General features: G+C 45.4%; 1 protein-coding gene across 4 annotated transcripts in view; it reads left to right on the forward strand.

Moving 5' to 3' along the window:
- Positions 1-21,173, forward strand: part of LOC122417320 (Krueppel-like factor 6) — a 233,535-nt gene that overhangs the window by 167,414 nt on the left and 44,948 nt on the right. For 3 of the 4 annotated variants that reach the window (XM_043430750.1, XM_043430751.1, XM_043430752.1), the window contains one exon: positions 1,651-1,707. The exons of the other annotated variant lie outside the window; for it this stretch is intronic. In XM_043430750.1, the coding sequence (XP_043286685.1) occupies positions 1,651-1,707 (57 nt within the window). The remainder of the gene's footprint in view (positions 1-1,650; positions 1,708-21,173) is intronic. 4 annotated transcript variants of the gene reach the window in all.

A 21,173-nucleotide genomic window follows, 5' to 3' on the forward strand; every position in this document is an offset into this window, starting at 1 on the left:
GACGGCGAGGGTGATCACATGCAGCCTCGGAGTGCAGCTGCGTTAATTAAAACTCCGTAATGGCTCGCGGAGAGCACACCGCGCACGGCATTTCGTTCTCGACGCAGTAGTGCTCTCCCGTACTGAACCGACGAGTCTGGCAAAACGTGTACTGGTTTAGCCTCAATTATACAGAGTGTCCCAAAAGTCGACTCTAACGAGGTTTATACTATTTAATCTCGCCACCTCGCTTTCCGCGTCTCAAACGCGCGCGCGCGCGCCCGGACTTGAACGAGAGAGTGTGTAAAACGCTTGCTTTTAAACGCTCAGGCATTTTCAAGCTCGACTCTTCAACGATCACATATCTCGCGTTATACTCCCTGCGACTTTTCCCACTCTATGAATTCATTCATTATTTAACTCGGTATTTAATTGCACTCGGGCATTTTTCGCGGACTTTTATCACGCCTCTGAATCCTTCGTGAGCTAATCATGGCGCCAGAGTTTTCGTAACTCATCATTATGCCTGTTAATATTTTCAGTCGTAATGGTTCAACGGAAATTACAATTTACTCACCAATAATCCGGGAACGTTGAAACGAACCCTTAAATCTGGCCATTCACAGATTTTTTGAAATAAATGACTTTTCAAAATGAGGAAAGACTGATGAATTTCTCTTGCAGTAATCGCGAGCGATGCGACTTTTACTAGTTTATCATTCATTACAATATTTGAGAAGAAGCTTCCTAATGGATATTTTGTGAGGACTCGAAGCTCGAGGCTTCGTCGATTAAATCGATATACTCGAATTCTCAATCGGTTTATTCCGAAACCGGTGAACGTCCTCTTGGTACTTCCGGCGTTGCTCAATTTGCAGTTTGCGGTGCCCAGTCCTTCCTCTCGCTCGCTGATGCTCCCTCTTTTTCTCTCTGCCAATATCGGACAGTTACGCGAACCACGAGGACCTGAAACGAGGCCTGGTAAGCGAGAGAGATGGAGCGATAAAGAGAGAAAGAGAGAGAATCTGTGAAGGGATGTTCATGAGAGCGTGTGCGCCTGTCAGCAATTTGCAATTTCCTGGCTCTTCTGCAGGGTTTCGCGAGCTCGCGAGTTCTCTCTCTCCTTCCCACTTTTCCGCCCCCTTTCCTACGGTCCCTTTCATCCCCTTACGAAATATCTACAACGCTCGCCATTTCTCCTGCCTTTTCAATCCTCTCATCACGTTTTCCAGCCCTCTCCTTCTTTGCAGCCGCCCCCTCCCCACATTTTCTGTGTGTACACGTCACGTACGTTCTTCACGCACCCCCAAACGTCCATGTGAATCCACACACAATGTGCAACGTGCAACATCAATCGTGCATCAACTACACTATACAATATGATACAATGCAAACAAATTCTCGGACGCTTTTGTATTCAAAGGCCCGACCACCGTCTCCTAGAGAAAATTCAACGCATGAGTATTGGGGGGGGGGGGGGGGGAAATAAAATCGACACTTTTTCACTTTCTACAAAATTGATTAATTTAATAACGATCGATGTCGAAATCTGCCCGACGAAATTTCTCACTTCTACAAATTAACAGGAAAAAAAAAGAAATTTTTGTACTCATTTTTGCGAGCACGATTTCCAATTTCGACTAATCAGAATTCATTTATTTTATGTTTCAGGTAAGAGTCGAACTGATCGTAACAATTTTTCATGCCAAGGGCTTCCGAAGCTGAAGTGTAAGTGCAGTTGGAACAGTCCCCACGTACTTTTTGGTCAGAAACCGAAATTGATTTTTTTCCTCAAGAAATATCCGCCAGTGAGGATAAAAAACTTAAGGTATTCGTAAAAATATTGGAACGTATGATCACGAGAGCTTGTCCGATTGGACAGATATATGGAAAATTGGGGAAACCAGCTTAATAAGGGAAAAGCTTTCGAACAGGATGAGAAAAATGGTGACCCCGATAAGTTACAGAGGCGGGGAAATATTTCTCATAACTCATGTAAAGTTCATAAGTACACGAGACTTTTCAACCTAGAAATATAACAGTTCCGATGAAATATATTCCCGCAGAGCTGTGCTCTCTATTTCCATATGTCGTCTTCGTCGTCGTCGTCGAGAAACTCCGACGTTCTCCTCTTTTTACCAGCACCGCTCGTCCTTACTTCGCGGTTTATATATATCTCGCGTATATAATACATTTATGACCCATTTCCAATTATGAGTTGCTCTTGGCTGGTCCGACCGAGGGGGAGGGGCAAGAGCAAAAGCACATTGTGCGCAATCAAAATTTCGGACGTCAATTGCGGTCGGACTTGGAATTTCAATGCGTTGTGGTCGAATCCTCGTGGCAATGTTGTCCAAAGGATCTCGAGGGCAAGAACGTCGGGATTGTGGTTTTCTCAGCCATACCTTAAACGCGCCGAAATGACGCTAAACCTCCCCATTCGACAACCCCTTTCATGTTTCTTGTTTGCAATGAGCGAGGGCATAAAGCAGACTTCGTGTAAATGCCTTCACCCTCAATTAAACTGTAAATTCCATGAAATTGCTGGTTATTTTTCTTACACGGGGCACTATTCGCGACGCTTAATTTCTTACTATGAACGTGTTAGGAGACAAAACGAGTTGATAAACTTCGAATGATAATATATGGAGACAGATCGAGTAGAGCTTTGAATGACGAAAATAAATAAAGTAGAAACTTCGAGGTTCGAAGCACGTTTACATCGAAAATGGAATGTAACAATCGTCCATTGAACGACGACTAAAATATCGATTTTCTGAAAATTTGACTATCACTCTTTCGATTCATAAATTTCTATACGATCAGAAATACTGTGAATGTTCACAATTTCGAAAGTATAATAACGAAAGACTAAATATTACTGAGGTTGAAATACTGAAACACCAAAAAGTCTATTGATCGAAATAAAGAAACACAGGCGAAGCTCAAAATACACGCGTCTCACTCACTCACTTAATCGGACTGGTCCAACTTCAAACATCGCCATTTTGACTTTCATCTTTTCGAGCAGTCGCTATTCTGCATATACAAGTTTTGTAGGCTCGAAAAATTCACTTTCGATTTTTTGCTATTTTAAAAAAAATAATAAAACATAAAAAAAATAAACTAATAGCAAAAATATAAACTTTTAGCATTCGTATGGTGTGATCTGCTCAGTAGTCGATCGGAAATAAGAATTTCAATTACTTATTTTTCTCCAATCTAATGTACTACAACTTAAAAAATTTGCATAATTTGGTTGCTTGACATGTTGAACCCGATTCCCAGGAAAGTAACATTTAAACTTTTGTGAGTGACAAACGAATGGAAAATGTCGTTGAAAGTAGAAGCAAAGTTCAGAATCCCGATATACGGAGATGGTTAAATCCTTGATTGACGCGGAGTTTCGCTCGAGATCTTGAACATATGCGCAGACATTGTACAAGCGAGAAACATCGCATACGCCAGGCAAAATGATTTTCTACCGTTTGAATTCTCTGAATCGGGAATTCCTTTCCCAACGGCTCTTTATCCGACGTGGATTTCGTATAGGAAGCACAGACCGCACCCCTTGGCTGCTTTTGGCCGTGTCTGATTTTCGGTGCAGGTCCATTTCCGTCTAGGTATTGTACGGCGTCGGTGCGTATAACAATACAGCAGCGTTGTCTGTGGCAAACGTTGTTCTTGTTTTCTCGCCCGGCATAGTGTGTTTCGGGAAATGTACGTTTCTCAGGGCTCTCTCTCTCTCTCTCGACTCCGAGAGCACACGCGAATTTGTACTTAATCGCATTAAATATAGCCCCGAAAGTTCTGGGATGCTGTGTATCCTCGGAAGGGGATGAATTTTCGAAAGGGGGAAAGGAAAACGGCCATAACCGAGTATTTCCTTGGCAAGAGAGAAGCCCGCACCGTCTGCTGGTCCGGCTCAACCCAACGGGGATTAGTGAGGTTTTGCATGTTCCTGGTCATTCAGACGTACACACAAATGTACGTGTATTTTATACGCGAACAGTGGTATTACACGTTACGTACCGAGAATATGTGCTGGATTGATACACAAAGTACGCTTTGGTAGAGACATTGTGCCTCTTACTCGTCCAGCCGGCCTAGTGAAATCGGATGAAGTTTCCCCCTCCGTTTGCCCTCCCGTCCATTTTCACCCTCTTCTTCGTGCGCGCGCGTGTGTGTGTGTGCTCTCCTCCATTATGCAATTCCCTTACGAAGCTACTCCCGAAGCTATTCAATCCAGTGGAATGCTTTCAAATACGCATAAATATACACATCCCCGAAGCAAGAAATTCATCTGGAAAAGCACTCTCCCGGATAATTTATATTACTTAAAACCAATAAGCCTGTACGTACAGCGATCTCGAAAGGCAGCGCTGCTCCCGCAGCCAAATCTCTGGCCCAAAATCCAGTTTGTGTTTAAACTAATCCAGATATTATGATCCCTCGCCACACTCTCGTTATTTTCCCACAAAAGTCGAGCTTGACAGTTGATTCTGCCGAAGAAGCAGTGCCTTTGGGTCGATTGTAAAGAATTTAATGACTCCGGTAAGGGGAAGGTATAAAAGGCTGAATTTGCGCGGTGAAATTCACTCAAACGACTCGCACTTGTTTTCATTTCCTACGCTGTAAATCCGTCCACTCTCAGCACAGTGAAATCGTTGTGAAACAAAATAGCGGTACGAAAAAATAAATTCTCAATGCACACACACACACACACACGCGCATGCACGTGAAGATGCGGAGGAGGCAAAAAACAAAATGAAAAGAATAATGTTTTATCTAGAACATCAGGCTTTTCCATAAAACAACTTGACGTCGTAGCGTCGAGTGTATCTGTCGTCATATCCGCGAGTCCGAATGTAACGGGTAGCGCAGCAGAGCGTTTTTTTACGAGAGACACGACGAGGGCGAGGCGGGGTGAAAGCGAGAGCTCGCCCAGCGGAGAGAGGCAGGAGGAAAAACAGACGCGAGCAGGCCGGGGATAAATACATATTTCTCTGGAATACTTCATTCTCTTCGGGGGGGAGGGGGTTGGTTTCCTCTCCGTGCCACCCGCGCGCGCTTTTACAAATATATATATATTATATAAAACGTAAATATACATGGATACGCCGCCGACGAAGCTGGCGCTTTCGTCGGGAGCGCGGTAAAAGCAGAAAATTTCAAGCTCAGGCTTTACGGGCATAACCCCGCCGCGGCGGGGCGGGAAACTCTCGTCGGTGTCCTCTCGTCGCAACAACGGAGCCGCCCCCGGGAGGGACAAAAAAGGTGTACGAGAAAAAGATTTAAAAACTAGCAAAACAAACAAGAAAAAAGAAGAAACGAGTAGAGAGAGAGAGAAAAAAACACGTAACGAAAGACAGAAACGGAGTGAAAAAGATAAATTCCGCACACACACATTCCGCGTCCGTCCGCGTGTTTATCGGTGCATTTATGTACCATATCCGTAGCCACAGTCACTTTCCTCGACTCGTCTACGTAAAGCTCGGCATCGTTGTTTTTTTTTTTTTCTCTTCGAGCTTTGTTTTGTTTCGTTTGCCATCTCTTTTCTTTTTCTTCTTCTTTCTCTCTTCTTTTTTTTTTTTTTTTTTTTTTAATATTTTTATTGTTACCGCTTTTTTTTGGCTCCACCGAGCGCGCTTCACGTTCATCCCCCGTTTTGGTACGCGGTCGCAACTTGCCTCGGCTGTTTCACGAACCCGCGGCTCACACCCTCGTCGCGGCGGTCTCAGTAAAAACTCGTAAACATCGTCAACTTCTTCCTCCCTCGGTCCTCACCCCCACCCCCCCCCCTCTCCCTCCACCAAAAGCTTGCTCCCACCCCTATTTTCGTATACCGCACGCTTTCTCTCTCAAAACTCGACATAAACCAGCGTTGTCTCGCGGTGGCAGCGAAACGCATCCGACCTAACGTAATTTTTCTCACTTTGCAAGTTGTGTACCATAAATTATCGCGTGTGCTCTCCTAGAAATACCACCACCTATATTTATAGGACGGGCGCTCCTGGAAAATCCAAGATGCATATACATGCTCCTGCGCGCTGGTTATTTCTTTATTTATGCATGTACATGCGCCTTGGCTCACTTCACTCTTTTACTCACTCTCACCCCTCCAGAACGCTTTACTGTGTATTTGTGCCCCAACGCCCCCGGCGTATCGCCCTCTGTTTTTCTTGCCCTCTCCACCTCTTTAACTCGAGCTGTTCTCACTTGAGTTTGTATATTAATCGTTTACTTTTATCTAGGTTTTTATTTTTTCGTCCTTTTTGTCGTGATGTGCTCGAGCAGCTGGAAGAATCCTGAGGTTGCGTAGATTTGGGAGCTGAAAATGTTCTGAAACTGCTTCCGACGAAGAGTTGGGGGAAGATAATAAAAACAAGAAAAATCCATATATTGTGTGGCTCCACTGGCTGCGTGAATAAAATATGCAATAATTCCCGAAGCAAAATGCATGAAATTTCTTGGAAAGGGGTTGCAGCTGAACGCCGAGGGTGAATATATAGATTATTAGTGTACTAGGCGTGCATAGGGTTCGTTATTTCGAGAAACGAAAGACCCTCCTCCACCGTTTGCGAAAGCAACGAGAAAAAGCAATCCCTTCCCCGCAATCTTTCTCTCTCGCTCGCTCGCTCGCTCGCTCGCTCTGCTCTTCTTTTCGGAACAGCAATTACGATCAGCTGTTGGCGTGCACGCGAAATTCAACTTCCGGTCGAGTAAAGGCTGTTCCGCATCGTCGCCCACGCGTTTATATGTTGCAATCACGATTCGTATACACCTGGAAAGAGACTCTCGTTTTTTGCTCCCCCGCCCACCCTCTTCCTTCTCCTCGTCCTCGTCGTTCTCGTTACATTTTTCATAGACATATTCTGCATCCCCTTGGAACGCCCGCCCTTTTCCACGTATTTTCTTTACGCATTCTGAATTACGTTCGCTCTTGTGGCTCGAAACGAGAATTGAAAACGATTTTTTTCCCTTTACGGTCATATTTATATTGAAAGAGGAATAAAAATAGGATTTTCGTTTTTATTATTATTCCAACTTTTCGGATTGTTTTTTTGTTCCTGGTTTTGTTCCCCGTTAGCACGCCCGGATCGACTTTCCTCGCCGAATCTGACGCGCGGCGTGGCCATCTGGCTCGCACCCACCGAATTAAAAGCTTGAAACAGCCAAAAGAAAAGAATAATAATAAAAAAGTAAAAAGTAAAAAGCAAACGAAACAAACGAAAGGAAAAAGAAGAAAATAATAAAAATTCCAAAGCGCATCGAGAGTAATTGACGTGGAGCGGGATTTCACGGGATTTATTCGGCGTGCGCGCGCGTTCCGTCGCGGCCGCCACGCTGCACCGTCCTGACTCTCGCTTCCGGGAATATATACACGCATATAGAAAATTTTTCCTCATACATACGTTGCCCCCATTTTGCGTAAAGCCTTCAACGTATTTCACACGTTCTACGTGCGTGTGCACTCGCGTTGTCTGGCATAGGCGCGCGCGTGTGTGCCTCCATGCCTTTTTATTGCTCACACGCTTTCGTTCGGTTTCGTAAAACCCGAGCGACGTGGCGCGGCGATTGAAAGAGATCAATTTGAAATTAAATTAGAGACGGGATTAAGCATCGGGAAATCTGGCACTTTTGCGCCCGATATCGTTGAATAGAGTGCTCCCAATATTTTCTACATGCATGGCAAACGGATATACGCGTACCGAATTCGAACAAATCGTTTCAACGTCCATTAACGATATTGGGAATGCTGTAAAAGAAAAAAAACGAAACGTCAACGGGAATAAAAACCGACGTAAAATATTTATTTTCCGCGCATAAACGCCGCTGACGATATGCACGATTGGGAAATTAACGGACAGATTAAAAAAGTCAACTTGACGTCCGATCGAGCACTCCGTTTATATAGAGGTTTGAATATAAAAAGCTTTGGAAGAGGCAATGCTCCTCGAAGGTTTCCGGCCCCTGAAATAGGCGACGACTCCGTGAACTAGAAATAATCGTCCGCTATCGTCGATTCTCAATATTCTCTCTTCACCAAAACCAACAGTAAATTCTAATCAAACTGGCGAGGTCTTGATTGTCTCTTCGCATCGGTTCTCTGTTTGAACCGTGATTGAAATTCCGGGTCACGTGAATCGTTCATCCAATGCGGCCGAGTGTCTCCGTCTCTGTCTCTCTCTCTGGGGAGCCTCCGGAATACCGCGGAACGCAACGAGATGGATATACAGTTATGTCATATATATACGCGTCCGTGTATCCGTGCGCGCGCGCACACACACGCACGCACACAAATCCTTGAGAATCTCTTGGGCCATTCGTTTGCCCGAGAATCTCTGACGTTCTGGAAAGGGAGCTCCGGCGAATTTCCAAGTAGAATCGTGGGATTAGAGACAAAGGCTAATTCGAGCGTGTCCCAAACTTCCCATCGTGGCTTTTCGTAGTCGAGCAGGGGGTTGGCGGAGCAAGAGAGAGGCCGGTTAAATCGTTCGTGGCAATGAGAAGGGACAATTCCTCGATGCGTGAACCGGCGCTGGCAAGGAAGGCTTGAAATTTCGGTTGAGAACAGATTTTTATGGTTATACAATTTCAATGTAAATGCTACCATCGGAGCAGTATATCGGAAAGACTATGAACTGCCTCGAATATAAATTCCCGAGGGGAAAATACAAGGCGTGCGTGAGATTGGGGGCTTGCTAGTACCTCACGAGCACCAAATTCCAGTGACTTCCTCCTCAGTGCAACCGGATATGACGTCATCAAGTCAGAAATGAGGATAAGGGGTAGCGCAGAATCGTGGGGTAGTTTGCGCCTGAGACCTTTAGTGATATATACTCCGGGGTAGTAGCTGCTTAGAGGGTTTATATAGCTCAGTAAAGCAGCAAGAAACCCTTCTTCACCCCCCCCCTCCCCCCCGCGACGCCGCCGGGCCCACTGCTTCCCCTCCTCCTGCCGCGCGCCATACGTCGTCATAATTCCCCCCGAGGGCACGCCTCCAACTACCTCAGCTCTCTCTCTCTCTCTCTCTCTCTCTCTCTTTCTCTAGCTTGCTCGTTTTCCCCCTTGCATCTGAGGATCGTCAAGATCCCGGACTAGCGAAAGCAGCCTGTGTTTCTTGGCTGTTTTGCCACCAAGGCCGCCAACGAGATGCTTCCGTTATACGTTAGTATCTTGAACCATTCAGAATCCCATCAAGAAGTTGCTGGCACAACCGCTTCGGTTAATAATGCATCGTTGCGACGCGCAAACCTTGCCGCTCCGCCTTATGCCCTCAAATTCCCCCGGTGTATAACCTCCGAAGCATCGAGCTCATGAAGCGAGTCAGAGATTGTTGGAAACTGGTAAGACGTTGGGGCTTGGAGCGAGAGAGAGAGAGAGAGAAAAGGAAAGATCACCATGCTGGGAATCGACTCGAAAGAAGATTTGACGTCAGCCATTGATGCTGATGGGAGACGATGAAACCTTCCGAATTTAACTTCGGGACGGCCGACGGGGGATGAAAGTTTGCCGGGGAAAATGCAACCCTCGTGTGACACGTGAAGCGCAATTGATTTCCGATCAAACTTTCTCTCGCTCCGTTCTTCTCTCTCTCTCTCTCTCTCTACCGTCGATCTTTCCGACTCCGTGGAACTCACTTTTGATTTATTTTCATATGGCAACGCTACGGGTCACGACCTTGTCCTTCTTCTTCTTCACTCCTTTTCCTACGATCGTTCGCATCACACGCGGCGACTACGTATCGCTTCCGGAGGCAGCTCGATCGAATTTTCCAACGGAAATTAAGGCTTAGCGCTCGTGAAACGCGCACCCCCCTCACCATTGCCCCCCGATCGGAGGGTGATCGGCTACCGGAAATACCAAAGGTCGAGTTGAGGTCATCCGAATATCTCTCTCCTTCCACGAATCAATTGCCGCAAATAAATCTGTGGTAGTGCTTCTCTCGTTGATTCTTTGGGGCTATTCGACGATTCCGGGGGCGCGAGCCTGCTGGGATATTGACTTTTTCATCGCGGCGTTTACAGCGAGAGAGCTTGCCCAGGAAATGAAGGTAGCGAACGTTTATTTCAGCTTCTCGTTATCGATGCTTCCTATCTATGGAATTGCTCGTTGTGGTAGGTCCAGGGTAATTTGGCGGCGTGATCGCCTAGAACGTTCGCCGTTGGTCCCCAACCCTCTCCAGTCCTTGACTATACCCACGGTTTCTTCCTCTCTGTCTCTCCCAGCATCCCCGAGCGCATTTCCTTTTCGCGACTCCCCATTTCGGTTTGTACGTACCAAATAATGTGAGCTTCGATTAAAACCGATCAATATCAAAGCCCAGACCCGATTCGGTTTGTTGTCGCTCCGGAGAGTGTGCGCTTGTTGTTGTTACTGAAAATCCCCCTCCGCGCCGGTCTAATATGCGCTTAATTACTCCCGACTGCGCGCGCTCGTTCGTCGCATCGTGCAATTTAATTGCGTATCGTTCTGAGTTTCATCGAGACTCTCCTCCGGTTTCGCGGCTTAACGTAAGAGCGGAACAGGGCGTCGCATAATATCGCTCAATTCACGACGCTCAAGTTTCCAACGTTCGAGTCCAACGAAATGAAGGAAAAAAACGTCTGTAATTCACCAATTTTTTATTTCACGAATCGTTGGTGCAGCTTGAAAAACTAAGAATCGCAAATTTGGCAGGGAACAAAATAGGAGAATTACTGGAATTATTGGAGAGTTTTTTTCGATCATTTCGTTGGACTCCAACGTTGGAATACTTCGGCGTCATCTCAATTCATCCGAGCTCGATTCGTTTTGGCGTATATTTTTACACGAGAATATTGGGACGGCTACGAATCCGCGGAGTGGAAGATCGAAACGGAGGAGACGATCCGAATTTCTTTTACTGGCCCGCGAGTAGTACAAGCCACGGTTGGTCAGACACCTCGGTCTTTCATTCGCGAACCATTGAACGTGGTACGTATATCGTATTATCCAGTAAATCACAAATTCTGAGTGGAATATATCCGTGAAAATTTATTCCTCCGAGTCGGTGCTGCTGCAAAATTCGATGAATACGCAGGATTTTTATTCTCGATGAATTATTACTCGTTAGTCGCGGATTCTCTCGAGCTTTTCGTTATTTTTTTCTTTCTCGCGCAGAGAGCGAGTTTCTCGTCGATCGTAGGAAGGAGGCTGGGGCAGCGTTCACGTTTGCCAAGATCTTTTGCTTTTTACCGCACCCAAAAGCGTTTCAGAGTTTAAACTTGACTCACGGCATGGCCCTATATCATTTATAAGTTAGAGTGCTAGCCGGAGCTCTCTTTTCTCTCTCCGACTCATGCGAGCCCTTTGGCTCCTCGCCTCTTGGCTCTTCGTGCATGCTCCTCTCGATGCTGCTTTCCGGCAAAACGCGCAGCTATGAGAGAGCGCGCGAAAAAAAAGGACGGAGAAAGAGAGTCGAAAAAAGCGAGAGGAAGAAGTCCAGAAAGCCCCGCTGTGGAAAAAGCTACTTAAAACTTTTTAAGTGTCCCCTAAGTGACGTTACGAGGCAATTATTTGCGTTTCCTCTCTGTCGGTTTCCACTCGAGGACGCTGGATTTCCTGCTCCTATTCTCCTTCGACTTATTCCCCATGGCTCGTCATTTCATCCGCATATATTCTTCCATTTATTTCTTTTCCTTTTTCTTAACATCCCTCATTTCTCGACACTAATCTCACGAATTCATCCCCCTCGTTTTCACGTCACTTTTTTAGCCCGCTTGCTTTCTTCCTTCAAACTTTTCGCTGTGTCTGCTCTTTAGTTTTCCTCCGTTTGTTTTTTTCTCTCGTTTCTTCTCTCTCCTCTCGTCTAATATAACGAACCACGACTTTTCAGACGGTACTCTTCCCTCGTTTGTTACCGTTGAAATTCTCCTTGTTCAAACGCAAAATCGTGTTTTCATTACTATTATTATTATTATTATTATTATTATTACTCGTGACTATTCCGAAATGAGATAATTGGACAGACTTCGCGTGTGTGGCAACGAACAACGAATAACGAAAAAAAAACTGGCGTTTGAAACACCAAGAAATCGATATAATAACAAAAGAAATTCTTCTTCCCATTTCGACCATGGAAAGCTCCAATACCATTTGAGTTTTATTGCCCAAGAGAATTCTTTTACTGACCTTCGCAGGTGAAACAGCTATTATGCTCACAAATTCTTCATCGAGACTGTACTTTTGGACTCTTACTTTCTGTATACGTATACACTCGGCGCGAGTGTACTATAATGTACTACGCTATCTCTGTGGCGTCGGGTTTACGAACGTGAATGGAACGACGCCGTCACCCTCGACCTCTCCCTGTAACCCTCTCGCGCCCTCCCTCTTTCTCCCTCATTTTTCTATCCGCGCTGCTGCTTTTCTTCTTTCCCTCTCTCCCTTTCTCACTTGCCAACGTAAAATCGATAAAGTCGCGTGTGCGAGTCGCGTTATCCACCTGCTCGTTGCGGAAGTACCGGCGCCGACGTGTCGTCCTCGACGTCGTTCGAGCGAACAACCGAGAATCTCCTGCTCGCACTCGCCATTTCTGTACATATTTATCAACATATATTTATCGATATAAATATAAATACACGTAGTTCATCAGCCCTACGCCAGGAGTCACCGATGCCTCCGGCTGTTTTAACAAACTCGGCGATCACCTTTTGCAGGATCGACGATTACGTTGCGTTTCACTTTCAGCTTTAGCCATGATCTTCGAAGAATATTCTATTTATTCACAAAATGAAAATCAGCATCGAAAAGCTCAAAAAATTTCACGATGTTTTTCAATTTTATGAATCTTCGTGATTCGTGATCATAGTTCGAACGTAAAATTGAATTTCCCTTGGAGAATCCTTATTTTAATGTAACTTTTATGAAGGTATCGAATTACGAATGAAGCATGGAATGGCAAAATTAGTTTTTTCATTTTTGAGGAATCGTGTTGCTTCTTCATTTTCACAAACTTTTTGATTAACAAGTAAGAGACACCAAAGTAGTTGAATAATCGATCGCGAATAATGCAAATTTCTTCGATACGCGAACGAGAATGGAGAAAGATAAAAAAAGACTCCCTGCATACAGATTTTTCCAAGTTAAACCGTTTAACCCTGAAAGCTGTTAATAGCCATAAAAAATCCGAAAATCACCATATTCGCGTTCGAGTGACGCATCGTGGTCAAATCTCGTTGCTGTGAGAACATCACAAGATGCGAGAACGAACGAAGGAAAGGAAAAGGGAAGACGTGAATTATCGAAATTAGCAAACCACTTGAAAGTAAAAATGAAACCGAAGAAATTAACCTGCACGAGAAGTATTCATTCCTGCAACGCACTGTAAAATTTCAAAAATTTTGCGGAGTTTTTAGTTTTATAACGATAAATATTGCACACGGAGAAAACGAGGAAATTCTAGAGGAAAGTACTAAGAATACTGCATCTCGGTGACAGTACTGGATTGCAGCATTAATTCGAAGAGCAGTAATAAGAATTGTTCTATCCACCGTAGTAAAAAGACCAATACCCTTTTATTCAAGATTCTTACTCTGTAATCGTAGTAAAAAATGTTTTTAGTAACTTCAAATGTTTATATTGCAAAGTGTATGCTCGGGCAACCCTGCTGAAAAAAACTCTATTCATGGTAAAACGTGACACGTATTCGGTGTACATTCGTGTACTCATCATAGAATTTGCTATGCTGACAGTCAAAATTTGTGATTTACAATACGTTTCTACTTGTCAGTAAGTGCTGGTCTGACACGATGAATAACACTCGAAAATAAAACGAAATATAGTTCTGACGTGCATCGCTTTTGGCCAGCATCCACTTAAAGCTGTTTAGAATTCAAGGGACGAAAAATTGCAAAATTCAAAAAACTATGCTGTTTGAAAATTCTTGAAAAATCATATATTCCTCACTGCACAAAACGAATTCGTTTTCTCCGTGCAGATGGGACGTCAAAATTTATTAAATACTCCGTTAAAAGTTTCTACTTGGAACAATAAATATTATTTAATTTAAAAGAAAATACAATTTTTCTTCCACAATATCACGAATTGTAGCTCGTCGCCTCACCATCGTTACTCACGATAATTTTTCAAATTTAACTCTCTCCGTGTGGCCATGCATGATTTTTCTCTATTTTCATCGTGTGGAAATATGTTGTCTCTCCATATATAAAAGTCCCGAAGTTCGAGGTGTGCAAAATATCGAAGTTTCTACATGTATACATTGATCGTAAGAGAATCCAGTAGCTACTATCGCTTTCGCAGGATGCCTTCAGCTCCGCCGCGAGCTGGTGTGGATGTTACCGATGTGGTGACGATCGCGAATTTCGTTTTTGTAGTTAATGCGTGCCGCACGTGCATCTGTACCTTGCGAGTGGGGGGCAGTCGAAAGCCTAAGGTCGTATATTTCAAGTATGGAGGCTCGAAAATCCGTCTCTACGATATCATTCGTCGCGAACATGTACAAATACACATTCAAAGCGAGAAAGAGTGAGAGAGACGAAAGGGAAGATCATCTCGAACGCGACTCTCGTTCCGCCCGTTATTCGATACGCCGTATCCGATATATTCGCGTTATCCATCTTACGTGTGTTACGCGAAATGCATACGATATTCGAGACTCGCGTACGTTCGTTCCAACTTCTCTTTCATTCTTTTTTCCTGCTCCTTTCTCGTCTGTGTAGGCTACGTGTGTACATTTTTGCTATCGCGGTCATCGAGGCACGACGACGCCTGCCACGATCGTGTTCGATCTCCTGGGAATTCCTGGGAATTCGAGGATGTGTGTAGCCGCGTTTTCGTCCGGGAAAACTCGCGCGGCGGGGGGGGGGGGGGGGGGGGGGGACGACGACGACGACGACGACGACTTGGCTCGACACTTTTCAACACTCGCTTTCCTGACGATCCTCTTTATTTATTTCCGCTTATATCGTGAGTGAAACGACAAAATTTGAGCGATGAAAAGGGGGTCGGAGAGTCAACGTGATTTAGTGTCTTTCTTAGGAGATTCTTCGGAGACGAATCGACAAATTTCAACGAATTTTCTTTTACTTTTATTTCCTTTGTCAAGAATAAAACTCGTAAGAAAATAGGTTGAGTTAACTCGGTAAAAAAGTCCGGAGATTGGCACACAGAGGCAGCAGTGCCAACGAAGGATTTTCGTTTTCCGTTTCAGTGGTTATTTCACAGCAATAAATTAAAGCTATGGAAAAGTTTTGCTCGGCGTTATTAGCGCGCGCTCGCGAGCGAATTGCACCCTGGGACTTTAATTCACCGCTGCGGAGGCCTTTAACGGAGAAACTCCTCTTTCTTTTCATCCGGATTGCGGAGTTGTGGAGTCAAAGGTTACCGCGCGAGGTGGAGAAGCTTGGGGTGAGCGCGGGGCGGGTAGTTGTGTGTTGAATCTTGCGGAATGCGTGTTTTTCTTCGGGTAAGTTGCGCTGCTCGGTTTACGCTCGTTAAGGAACATTTTAAAAAGGGCGAGAGCTAAGACAAAGAGTTAAAACCGACGTGTACGAAGCCTTGTGAAATCTGTGAGGACAGATGAGAAAGCGAGAGGTGCAAAAGATAAGGGTGGAAAGTGGAGGCTGCCAGGGGGAGGGGAAAATCTTTTTGGTCTGATCTCTTCGAGTCATAACTAGTGGCGTTTTACTTTATTCTTCCTCGTGCACTTCTCCGTTTTCTTTGCCGACTCTCTTTCACTTTTCCGCACCCTTTGTGCTCATCTTTTCTTCCCTCACGCACTTATTGGACGAAGAAGCTCTGCTCTGCGGTACGGGGAGCGGGGGTAACAGGAAGGAGGATCGTTAGTCGAACCAAACACGCGAAAGTTGTTCGCTCTCAAGTCCCGGGCGCTTAAACTCCCTCGCGCCCCCTCCTTCGTCCCAGGCCAACCCCAAAAGAACACCCTTTTTCTTCAGCCTTTCTCCCGCTCTCGTCTTCCTCCATTGCTTCCTCTTGGAGCTGCGGTCTCTTTGTTTCCCAGCCGAGAATTGTATAGCTTTGCATTTTCACACGCCTCGCGGAAATCTCAATTCAACGAAGCTCAGTTTCGCTCGCGAATTATTTTTTCTTCTACAATCGGCGGTGCGAGTTTGTTTCGAGTCAGGGATTTTGTTCGAGCACGAATGTTCGTTGGACGATGGAGTAAAAGCAATAATAAAAACTAGCAAGCCGGTCGAGAAAAATAATTCCAATGAATATTATAAACTTTCAATCTCTGCTGCGCCCGTACCGAGCGCCTTCAATTTTCAACGAATATTTATCCTCGAATATCTTGCCTGCAGTTTGTTCTTTGCAAACTTTTCTTCCGTTCCATGAGCAACAGAGATTCTTGATTTAATAATCGAAGAAGGAAAACATGCGTCCGCAAACTTTCAATTTTTCCTTCCTCCCCATTCCGCGTCTCCCCTCCCCCCCCCCCCCCCCTTCCATTCATTCGCTATCGTGCTCTTTTTACTCCCCGACCAAAGTCTCGTCGAATCTCACGGATGTTTCACGAGTTTTGATAAAATCCATGCGAGAGTATGTGGCTCGCGTTTCGTATTGAAAACTCCTCGTGAATTTCTCACACCGCGTACAAGGATCGCGGGCCGGGGGCTGCCGGAGCCGTGAGTCACTCGCCCAGGTTCCTTCTTCGTGCCAGGTCGTGCGAAATTTCTATGCTGCAACTCGATAGAGGCGGAAAACACGGATATTAGAAATTCAGGATGCGGAATCGGACGTTTTCCGTGTTCCTCGATCTCCCTTATCATACGTCTGGGAAGCGTTGCAGCATTTAGAGTTCCGTGCTCGGGCTTCTTGGCGAAAGAAATTCATCAAGTTTTCGTACACGTTGTCGCGCGGTCCCTTCGAAACTCTGTTTGCCAATCAAATATAAACTCTTCGCTCTAACAAATTCATGCTCTGTTTGATTTTTTTCGAGACGCGTATTAATCTCTGGCCTCTATTTTCATTATCTTTTCATCCTCATTCCTTCGTTCGCGACTCCTCCGGAATATCCATTAGTTACAGCACTGCTCTGTTGACGAAGCATGGTATTTCCCTTGTGTATGGCGTCTGGTTTCCCACATTCTCTTCCCCGCTCGCCTCCGCTCTCCAGTCCGTGCAATACTCTCTCTCTCTCTCTCTCTCTCTCTCTCTCTCTCTCTCTCTCTCTCTCTCTCTCTCTCTCTCTCACCCCTTTCTCAAACCCTGCACATTCCCGCAACACAAGAACCACCCCCGCACACGGTATATATATAACTGCTAACATATGTTAGCTGTCCCTCGCGATTCTCTGCTCGCTTTCGAACATACATCCCATGCAGCAGAGAAGCAAAACGAACTGGCGACTATATAGTCGCGCGCCTATTTCTCCGCGCCGATTGTTTGCCTGAGGGAAGACCGAATCTAGCACGCGACTGCGCGCCCATTTTTTTACCTTCCGACGTGATGCGTATGTCTGTGTGTGTGTGTGTGTTGAGATTTGGAAAAAAAGCAGGAGCAAAGGTTACATTTTTCGGTGGAAAATATGACGAAGAATCTGCTTCAATGAAGCGAAACTTTGTGTGTCTGCGGAGGTAGAAAATACAAGCAGGTTTTCTCTCGAGGAATAAATACAATTACGAGAATGATAACAATTCGGTTGGAGCCTTCACAACGGATGGAGAGCAAAGGAAGCTCGATGAAACGAAATTCGAACGGGGACAGAGAAGAGGGCTTAATTTATCGACTTTAAATAAGTGTCAAGCCGGAGTTCATTGCTATTCGTCACTGTACAGAGTGACAGAACGAAGTGGAAGGAGAGCTCAAAAGAGAAATGAACAGGGAGAGAGAAAAAGAAGGAGGATAGATTCTCACGGTGAAGTTGAGCTCTGGACGGGCTCTCCATCGGGCGAGAATCCGGACAGTGTTAATTTTCCAGTGGCCGATTCGAGGAGGCCGGAAAGCCACAGAGGTGATTTTCTCCTCTCCGTCCACATTCGTTTCTTCTCACTTGTATCGTCGACTTTTTAAAGGTTTCGTCTCTGCTCCCTTCGCACCGCTTCTGTCGAATAGGCGAGTCAGCGAGAAGCTGCTGGATACGGCGACGGATCGAGGGCTGGCGAACGGCACGGGAAAAGAGAGGCAGGAACGCGGAGCCCGTATTCTCCGGGCTTGAGCTTTCGCAACTGTGTGTTCCTCGAGCATGAAAGGCTGGCAAAATACTCCATGGGAATATAGAAATACACACATATATTTTGCACAGAGAGACACACGTTAAATTGGGGGAGGAATGGCCGACTGTGCGGTGTAGCGGCCAGCCGCTCTCGTATACGCTCCGCCAGAATTATTGTTGATTAAAGGCATTGTCGAGCGTGCTCTCGCTCTCGCGCTTTATCCCAAAAGGCTCTTGCCCCTGTCCGGAACTCTATCGCTTTCCGTTCTATCCTCCTCTCTCTCTCTCTCTCTCTTTCTCTTTCTCTCTTTCTATTTACCCGCTCTCACGATTATGCTCTGGTCCAGCGAACCCGCGGTCTCGCTCTCGCTCCACGACGACGACGATGCAGTCGATGAAATTGCATTTAGTGGTTCCAAGCCCGATTCACCGGGGAAAACGGACTGGAAGATATAGCTTCGAATAAATACGTACGTTATAACTGTATATTACATACTTGTATGTATATTCATTTATACACTTTACTTTGAGCCAGAAATTCTGTCAACTTTGTCAGATCTTCTAGCCCATGGAAAACTTGGAACTCACCGTCAACGCACCGGCTTAGTTCTTGATCGATTCATTCCACAAAACGCCGATGTGCGCTCATTTTTTTTCTTTTAACGACTGATCTACTGCTCTCGGAATTGTAATATATAGGAAATTTCGAATAAAGGGACACGAGATGGCCGAGTATTGACGTCACAACGAGGCCTCACGTCGAACTGGCATTGATTTCGGCGTCTTGATCTTCGCAACAATATACGCAGCAGTCAAGGGATTCCATTTCCAGGGAACACTCTAGTCGTTATAAATTCTTAAAAAAATATAATTTGAGAGCGATAAATGATGGAAGAATCAATAAAAATTTCAGTCCAAATAGCTCATTCCGAAGTGACGTTACTTCAGTGAATTATTCGACGTTAAAAATCGACACGAATATTTAGAAAACTGTCTTCGCAGTTGCTCACAGATCCCCAGTGATTTGAGGTGCGAAGACCGAAAAGTTGTATCGAGGAGCGACGATCCTTGATTTCGATTCTGTTCGTCGTAGGTGGTTTTTGCATAAATTATATACAAACTCGTGTATGTCTGTGGATATCCGAGGGGTGAAAGACCTCTTGTTCGTACGCTGCTGCGAAGGTAAAATTGGAGGAAACCACGACGACGGAGATGGTACGTGTGCGTGTGTTGCTGACCAGCCCACGACCACCAGCAACCCCTGACAGCTTTCAATTTCACGGGTTGAGCACTTTCGCCCGCGTTGCCTGGCATAACGTAGCACAGTTTCAGACATACGTGTACGACGTTAGTGAACTCTCCGTCTCTCTCTCTCTCTCTCTCTCGCTCGCTCTCTTTCTTTCTCGGTGCTCTCCCTCTCGGTCTCTCTGACACACCATCTCTGAAACGTGTCCATTATCCGCGGTGAGCGCCAACTCGAGGGGCTCGTCCGCGAGTATGCGGTTTACTTTGAATATATACATGGATATATCAATATAATTTACGTACGTATGTTTATATATACAGCTTTAGTACATTACTTATACCTTCGTGCAACGCTTATGTGCATACTAAAAGGAAGTAGAATGTTCTGGCAAGGATAAGAGAAATTTTCAACTTGTGTCTGGAATATTACAGAATTTCGTTAATTAGCCAAGTTGGGTCGCAATAAAACTGCATACGCGGAGTCGTGACAAATTGTACTCGCTTTAAATATTAAATATCTTGAAAGTAGTGGGCAACAAATGTTTGTTGATTCCCTTCCAAATTGTTCGTTATGGGAGATGTTTGACTCTAAACTGATGATTTTGAGGAACCGCACATCCGGAATTTCAATGTCCTGGTTTTCATGACCGCGAGTTCCAATCCCCTGAATTAATTTCTCCTGCTTCCAGAGCGAGGGATGCTCTTTGAACACGATTTTTTTAGTTTCCCAAGGAACACGAGGCGGGAGATTTTCTTTAAGGTGAAATGTTAACGCTCCTCGGCACAAGCTCGAGTCGCTATTTCGCCACCCTTTAACAGCACGCACGAAATATAGATAAGGGGATACAGTATCGGAGAGAAGGAGGGCCAGAGGGCTCGCTCGAGTGCTCCGCGTACTCTACGCTCGCCACTTCGTTCTCCTCTTCGCCCTCTTCCACCCCCGCTCCTTTTTATCCCCTTTCACACGCGATATACATACTTTATTTTGGGTGGGCAGTGAAAGCAGGTCATAAATCGCGTTAATGGAGCGATTCTTTAGGCCCGCCGGTTCGCGGAGAGTCGGGAAAAGCCCACGGTGTAAGGTCGTGCCCGTGGCGATTATGGAGTGCTATATTTTTTCACTGCTCTCTCTCTCTCTCTCTCTCTCTCTCTCAAGATTTTCAAACAAAAATAACGTTCACTAATACTAGAGTCTGTTGTCCTTCCTCGAAGTCCTGCCGAAGCTTTCGCATCCGATGCCGATTTACACAGATTTGTCCTGGACAGTTGGGCATCATTATCCTAAAAGTTGGAATTCCCCAGTCTTTTTTCTTCGCAAATAAAGCGAGGATGAAAATTTGCGAGCTCGAAGGGAGCAGCGAGGGTTAGCAGCAAGTGAGCTCGAGGTATGCAAGCGGAGGTTCAGCTTATGAAGCCACAACCTCTTGGTTATGCCTGAGGGTTGGTATGCTCTATAATCGTAGGGTGGAGGCGTGTCGCGAACACGAGGCTGCTAGTATAACGGAAGTATAGTGGAAGGCAACTGAAAATGGAGTAAGGGACGAAGGGAGAGAGAGAGAAAGCGTTATAGGTGAACGTCGAGGCCAAGACGTCTGTATATCTCGGGTAACGACGTCGTTATACGACGTACACTACGTTACGATGGCGGCCGAGAGACGTTATACGCGCCAGCAAGAGCCCATCTAGCAGTCTACTGTCCTTTCTTCTACGTCCTGCTGTTCTTTTTTTCGCTCTCCGTGCTATTCCGGCCTCTCTTTTTCACTGTGTCTTTTAAGCGAGACATGGCGAC

Source organism: Venturia canescens, chromosome 10 (genome assembly GCF_019457755.1).
Source record: "Venturia canescens isolate UGA chromosome 10, ASM1945775v1, whole genome shotgun sequence".
Taxonomy (NCBI): domain Eukaryota; kingdom Metazoa; phylum Arthropoda; class Insecta; order Hymenoptera; family Ichneumonidae; genus Venturia; species Venturia canescens.